Source organism: Myotis brandtii, unplaced genomic scaffold (genome assembly GCF_000412655.1).
Source record: "Myotis brandtii unplaced genomic scaffold, ASM41265v1 scaffold133, whole genome shotgun sequence".
Taxonomy (NCBI): Eukaryota; Metazoa; Chordata; class Mammalia; order Chiroptera; family Vespertilionidae; genus Myotis; species Myotis brandtii.
In genome coordinates, this window is record NW_005354718.1 from 3,015,709 (window position 1) to 3,023,171 (window position 7,463).

General features: G+C 53.0%; 1 protein-coding gene across 1 annotated transcript in view; it reads right to left on the bottom strand.

The window, feature by feature from the left end:
• The window catches only part of PLA2G4D (phospholipase A2, group IVD (cytosolic)), a 29,356-nt gene extending 22,768 nt beyond the window's left edge, over positions 1 to 6,588 (bottom strand). The window contains exons 1-5 of the mRNA XM_005860289.2: positions 6,459 to 6,588; positions 2,626 to 2,698; positions 2,303 to 2,439; positions 1,337 to 1,468; positions 591 to 631 (exon numbers count right to left, since the gene is read on the bottom strand). Of these exons, the coding sequence (XP_005860351.1) occupies positions 591 to 631; positions 1,337 to 1,468; positions 2,303 to 2,439; positions 2,626 to 2,698; positions 6,459 to 6,503 (428 nt within the window). The 5' untranslated portion in view covers positions 6,504 to 6,588. The remainder of the gene's footprint in view (positions 1 to 590; positions 632 to 1,336; positions 1,469 to 2,302; positions 2,440 to 2,625; positions 2,699 to 6,458) is intronic.
• Positions 6,589 to 7,463: the final 875 nt, after the last annotated feature.

Here is a 7,463-nt window from a genome sequence, read left to right on the forward strand (position 1 = left end):
CCTATGAACCAGGAGGTCACGGTTTGATTCCCGGTCAGGGCACATGCCCAGGTTGCGGGCTCGATCCCCAGTGTGGAGCGTGCAGGAGACAGCTGATCAATGATTCGCTCTCATCATTGATGTTTCTATCTCTTTCTCCCTCTCCCTTCCTCTCTGAAATAAATAAAAATAAAATCAATAAATATATATATATATATATATTTTTTAAAAAGGACCCCACCCCGAGTCTAGCAGGTTTGGGGAGATGAGGGACAGGGAATCTGGGATGGACAGACCGATGGGAAGATCTGGGTTAGTGACATTTCCCTACATAAAGCCTGGATTCTTAGATACTCCCTGGACTGGCTGAGACTACTCACATTTTTTTCTTTCTTTAAAAAAATTTTTTTTAATTTAAATTATTTAAAGTATTACATATGTCTCCTTTTCACCCCATTGACCTCTCCCCAGACATTCCCACCCCCCAGCACATGCCTTTACCCCTCTACTGTCTGTGTCCATGGATTGTGCTTATATGCATGCTTACAAGTCCTTTGGTTGATCTCTTACCCCTACCCCCAACCCCTTCCACCTTCCCTCTGAGAACTCACATTTTTTCCATCAGGAACTCCACATCCAGTTCCTCCTGTCCCTGGAATCAAAGATGAGCAAGTCATCCACAATTATATAAGTCTTTAGAGTTGACAGAGTTCTTCTACATTCATTATTTCATCACCTCAAGTCTCTAAGGGAGGCATAGTATTATAAGCCTTCCCATTTTACAGATGAGGAAATTGAGGCTTAGGGAAAGATGGATGGGCTATCTGCCCAAGTTACCACAGTTGGTAAGTCTGCAGAGAACAGGTCTCTGGCAAGGCTGAGGGGGAAGATAAGGAGCACAAGCCAAAAGAGGCTTGATGCCCAGGGCCCATTTCATCTTCCTCTTGAGTGGGATCCAACCCCAGAACTCTGGCCTCCTCCACCCCCGCCTTCACCTGCTAGAGAAAGAACACAGAGACCTTCATCAAACAGGCCTTGGGCACACGGGAGGTTAGAGGCAGCAAGTAGGAGTGATGAAGCCACAAATGCTCGAAGGGTTAGTTATACGGAGTTGTGTTTTTGGACATTAGGAAGTTCTCCACCAACCAAAACCTCCTCCCACAGACAGTAAAATTTCTCCATTGAATGACTTAGTCTATAACAGTCAAGTTGAGCCTTGCCTTTCCTATTAAAATGTAAATATCTCTGGGAGGGGCTTGCCTCTTTCTGTGAATCAGTTCAACGCAGCAGCATCCCAACAGATGGGAGAAACTGTGCAACTTCCTTAGCCTGGATCCCATGGGGACCCCCCACGCACCTGGGGGCGCAGGGAGAAGGTCTTCCGGAGCAGCTTGCCAGGGACGACTTCTGAGATGTCATAGAGAAACTTGAAGCAGGCATCATCCTCCGTGACTGAGTCCTCATCATAGACACTCAGCTCCAGAACATTCTAGGACAAGAGAACAACTTAGTACATATTTACTCATGGCTATAGCCTACATCAGAGCCAGAAAAGATTATTATGCCTCCATGCTTTGTACTTCAAAATAAAAATACAGTGGGGCCTTGACTTACGAGTGTCCCGACTAACGAGTTTTTCGAGATACGAGCCGTCTCTCTGCTGATTTTTTGCTTTGAGTTGCGAGCTAAAATTTGGGTTACAAGCCAGCTTCAGATACCCCACCGCTAGTTGGTGCAGCGAACGTTACAGTGAACGCCACAACATCAGCCCAGCATCACGTGTCTCACTCGTTCACTTTTTGATTTGACATACGAGTAATTTGAGTTACGAGCTCCGTCACGGAACGAATTAAACTCATAAGTCAAGGCCCCACTGTAACACTAAAACTTACAAGTAGTAAAAGAAAACCCAGAAAAGTTCCCAATTAACCCTGCTAATTTTTATTTTTATAAAAAATACAATTCTTTCAAAGAATCTTTCCTCCCCCTACTGCACCCCTGCTTTGCTGGTTCCCTAGGGCACTGCATGTACCAGGTGGTATACTAGGAGTGCATTGTCTTTACCCTCACAGCAGCCCAAGTCAGGGGGGAATTCTTACTGTCTCCATTCCGTGGATGGCCAGAGAGAGGACCAGCCACTTGCTGGAGGTCAGGCCCACAGGCACTGGGCTTGCACACTGTCTCCTGTACAGCACATCCAGGCTGGGGCCCAGAGACACACACTCCCCAGTTTCTCTAAGCCCTGGAGGAAAGCGTGCTCTAATCCAAGAGCCCTCCCTGCGAGAGGTACAGCCTGTCCTCAGGTGGGTGGCATGACTTTTACCTTAACCTGTCTCTGGATTAGGAAACTGAAGGTCTCATTCCATACAGGATGGCTGGAGTTGGTGACTGTTTTGGTCTTCAACTTTATTCCAGGTACGGTTGGCAGCTGTAGGACCACATAGGGATCTGCCTCGCTCACTGCCAATGTCAAGAGAATCAGCGTGAGAGAGAATTCCTCACACCCCTCTCCAGGGGCCTTGCCAGATTCCTACCAAGACCCCGGAGGCCACAGTGGACAACCCACCCCAGGCCAGTCCCAAGGCACATGTTGGGCTCTTCCCTTGGGACCCGGTCATCCCTGAAGCCCAGGAGACAGTTACTCACACATGTCAGCCCAGCCCAGGCCCCGAGCCTCCAGGACCCTCACGGTGAGTCGCCAGCAGGCGGAGGCCTCCCCCTGCAGAGAAACGTCGGACAAATGAGTCCTTTCTGCTCGTTCCTGAGCCCGCCAGTCTGGGCCAGACTTCTCTTGAGAGGCTTGGTGGCACTGCCAGGTGCTCTGGGGCCAGACGGCCTTTGCCCACCTCTGTCCCGGGGCAGTGGTTCTGGGCTGCAGCAGCCATGGAACGAAGGAGGGGGGTTGGAATTTGTGGGGCTGTCTCCCCGTCAGAGACAGGATTGCATAGTGTGGTGGAGAAAGCAGGGAACTGAGGACTAAGGAATGGCCACCACACTGGACATGTCAGTTTGGGGTCGCCCCATCCCAGAGTTCCCAGAGTTCCCTTTGGTAAAGCGTGTGACCCCACTGCCCAGCCTGCCCTCTGGACCGGAAGTGGACACATGACTCCAGGGAGGCTGAGCCTTGGGGAGCCACAGGTATTCACCTTCTCTTGGGTGGGAATTAGGAAACTCCAAGAGCATCAGGCATTACTCTGAGCAGTGGGTGAAGGGTCATTGTGTGTGACGATGCTGGCGACATCAGTCGGCCCAGAGACAGCCCAGTGAGGAGGAGGAAGAAATGAAGTGGGCAGAAGCTGGGGGGGGCGGGGGGAGATAGAGAGAAGAGGAGCAGAAGAAGGTGGCAGGGGAAAGCAGAGGACAGGTAGGGTGTGGCTAAGTCCTTCTGGGCACAGGGCACTGGGGAGAAAATCAAACCGTCCTTGGCACTGCTGGGACCCAGGGTTTCTGCTCTCCGCGAGGCCTGGCAGGGTAGCTTTTTCTGGGCGCCCTACACACGTTTTTTATCAGAAGCCCCTGTGGTCTGAGGCAGAGGCAGCACCATGCTTGCAAGGTGGACATCTGTCATGGCCTGGATGGGACATGTGGTAAGGAAAACAAAGCTGCTTAGCCTTGCACCTCCCGGGACCTGTCCCACTGCCGTGCTTGTGAGCAGAAGTCCCTTCTCCCCCCGGGAGCCGGTCTCTGCTCCGCGAAGGTGCTCCTAGCTGGTGCTCCTCGCTAGGGGCTGGCTCAGTGTCCACGGGGCGTGACTCTCCATTCTCCACAGGGAACCTTACAGGACAATGGGCCACAGCAAAGCCACTCGGGACTCATGCCCCACCCCCCACCCTTCTCCCCTGGGTCCCGGCATCGTCCCTCTCCCGTGGCTCCGGGCTGAGTGTCCCTGTCATGCAGTCATCTTTCTGGCAGAGCACATGTAATCCTCCCAGCAGAGTAGGCTTGTTTCTCCCTCCCTGATCATTATGACGGGTCATCACTAAGGGATTAGCTCCAGTGACACCAGCAACATGTCAACTCGACAACTCTTAAGCCAGAGGTTGACATTGGCAGGGATTTCATGCGTTTTTAGACGCCGGCTCCCTTTCCTCCCTGCACCCAGATCCCGCCACTGCATGCCCCAGAGAAGGTGCTGGCTGGGGTCCCGGGCCCTGCAGGGTGCTGTGCTGCAATGCCTGCTTCAAAACAGAGGGGAGGGCAGGGGCAGCCCATCCTCTGAAGTCTCCTGGGGCTACTAAGAAGTGTCCCCAGATGCTCACTTTTCGTCCAGTCACGTTGCCCAATTTGAGGATTATTGCTCATGCTCAAACCTCAGGTCACTGAGAGCCTCTCAACCTCAGAAAGCCCCCCAGCCCCTGGCAGGACTTTTTTCCTAGAGCGAAACCCCATTTCTCTTCACCTCTCAGACATCTCTAACATGGAACCCCCAGAGGATGGGCTCTGGCAAGAATTCTGACTGGTCATACTAGGGCCAGTAGAGTGGAGTGGACAAGGGCAGCCTCCCAGCCAGGCTGGGTCTACGAGTAAACCCTGGTCCTCCACTTGTTTGCTGTGTGACTCTGGGCAAGTCACTAAACATCTCAGTGCCTTCTTTTCCTCATACGTAGTGGGACTAACCACAGTTTCAACCTCACACAGTGTTCTGAGGCTAAAGGTATTAATGTTTATAAAATGTTTAGCAAAAAGCAAACTGCTCTTATGTGCTTGTTATGTTTCTAGGTGCTGTACTAACATATTACATATATGAACTTGATTTATCCTCCCAACAAACTTATAAGATAGTGGTCTCATTTCCTCTCATTTCACAGACGAGAGAACTGAGGCTTAGGAAGGATAACTTGCCCTCAGCCTCAGAGCTAGTTGGTGACATCGTTAGGGTTCAAACCCAGGTCTGCAAGGCCAGAGCTCACTACCTTCCCAGGTCTGTGCTTCTCTGTCAAACCGTGCAAACTGCCCCCACTGCCCTGTGGGTATCTAGAATCTCATAGGTTTGTTTCAGCCAAATATGATATTGAACGAACATGTTAACTAATAGGATTCTTTTTCCTCTGGGGCCTTGGGGCTCCATCTTCCCCATTGAAAGATGGTCTCACCAGGAATACTGTTCATTGATGACTGACCCTGGACACTTTGGAGGAGTTCTCCAGCAGGGACCCCTACCCAGCTTCCTGTAGGGTCCTGGGAGTGCCTCCCTGCAAAGAGTCCCAGCCACTGTCTCCCCCAGTGCAGGGACCCTGGGACCTACTCCATCCTCCTCTCTGTGCAGAGGATCATGGGGGATGTGGCCCAAGGGAGTCCCCAACCAAGGTCCACAGCACCAGCGACCACGGGGTCTTCAGCAGGAAGAGAGAGATGAGCAGGCCACCTTTTCCCTGCTGGCACCGAGCGATTCATGCTGGGGCAGCGAGGAGGTTGGAGAGGAGTGGAAGCTACAGCACAGCCTCAGCCCCTGCGCCTCCTGAGTCAGGCTGAGCACAGCAGGCACGTCCCAGAGCAAGTCCCAGGCGCCCGGCCTGCCCTGGCAGCCAAGCTCCTGCCACCAGAGCAGGCTCCAGTCTCCGTCCAGCAGGAGAGTCTGGGTGAAGACGCTGCTGGGGCTCACCCTGAAGGCTGGGTGTCAAGGGCCTGATGTTAGGGACTCAGCCAGTTCCAGGAACATCAGCAGGAGGCAAGGTGTTTCCCAGGTGTGAGGGCAAACTCAAGATCCCAGGGTCACTACACCTTGGGCTTTAATTTTGCCCCTGGGCTGAGCTTAGAGCAGGCAGAGGGTGGGGGAGAAGGATGCCCAGCTTTCTCCGGGGAGATGAGGATGAAAGGGACACTTCAGAAACCTCTGCAGCTGGGTTCTGGGTTTCGGGCTCCAGATAGAGAAGCAGATGGAGCCAGCGCTTTCTAGCAACTTCACCACCCTGCTCCCGCAGCTTTGAGTTTCTCCCAGACCCCATCCGGGCATTTGCACTGACATCCGCCCTGCAGAGGGTCCTCCAGGCCTCAGGCTGACACAGCTGGGGCAGCAGGTGGGCGGGTGCCTCTCTACCTTCCCTAGGATTCCTTGGTATCTGAACCCAACTCAGGCCTGGATCTCAGGGCCAAGGCTCCAAAAGCCCAGGGAAGTTTGCAAATAAGGTATACGCCTCTGCTTGGTACACTTTGCCACTTCATGGCCACCCACTGGGGTTTCAGGGGAGACCTGAGGAGCCAGTCTCTCTGGCCTTGTCCCTGCAGAGAATGAGACATCTGGGCTGAGGGGAAGCATGTGGCAGGGCTAGGGTGAGCAGTTTGTAAGCTTCCCTGGCCTGGTTTCAGCCTCATCACTCTTGGGCAGAGTAAATAATTGATAGTGGTTGGGGATTTGGGCTGGCAGAGTTTTGGAGACACACAGGGTGGTTCCTGGGTCCCAGGAAGTCCATTGTCTACGGTGACGGGCTGTGGGCCTGGCAGGATCTGTGTTGCTTTGAGGGGAGGAGGGGAAGGGTTACCTGATGAGGATGGCCAGGTGGCTCCCTAGGTGTCAGTCTCTCCATGCCAATCCTTTCAGCTCTGCTCCAGGCCCAGCTCCTGCCAAGATGCCAGCTCCCTGGCTGGCTGGCAGCAAGTCTTCCAATGAGATGGGACTGACTGTGAATCTGCCGGCCTCTGAGGAGCCCTGGTCCTATAAACAGGTTGGGGCTCCACCCCCAGGTCACTCCCTCAGCCCAGAGCCTTCTCTTCTTCCCCAAGAGGCTGGGTCAACCAGCATCTCCAGAAACCTCTGGCAGGGCTCCAGGGCCGGCAGGTGGAGCAGCACTTCCAGATGTGGGGTGTCAGGGCTGCAGATGCGGCAAGGCAGGGAGATGAGTCCCAGGAACAGTGGCAGGAACCTGCTCCACTGAGGCAGCGGGCCTAGGGTGGGAGGGGCGCAAGCTGAGGAAACCCTACAGCCCAGCCCAGCCTGAGCCAGGCCAGCCTCTGAGGGAGGAGGGCTGTGCCTCTGGGGGCAGACAAGAGGCCGGGAGCCGGGGTGTGTAATAAGGGCAGTCATGGTGGAGGCCCTGAGCAGCCTTTGAGAGGGGCCAGGGGCTCTGGACTCTGGTTCTAGACCACTCACCCTCAGCTTTACCCTCACTCCTCCCATTTGGCTGCTCCCAGGAGTTTATAGGATTTTCATTAGACTCAAATGGCCAACTTTGTAGTAAAGGTAAGAGACCAGTCAAGGAAACTCTTAAATGGTATTATGGGGGGGGGGGGGGGAGGTCCCAGGAGTTTAGAAGATTTTCATTAGACTCAACTGGCCAACTTTGTAGTAAAGGTGAAAGACCAGTCAAGGAAACTCTTAAATGGTATTATAGGAAAAAAAAGAACTTGATGAAATCATCTGTTTAAACTATTTCATGTGCACAAGAACACTAACTATTCTCCTGAAATGACATAAATTCAGTCATTTTACTCTCAATTCACTATGCAATTGAACAACAATGATTTGTTTTTCCAAGGCAACTGAAACT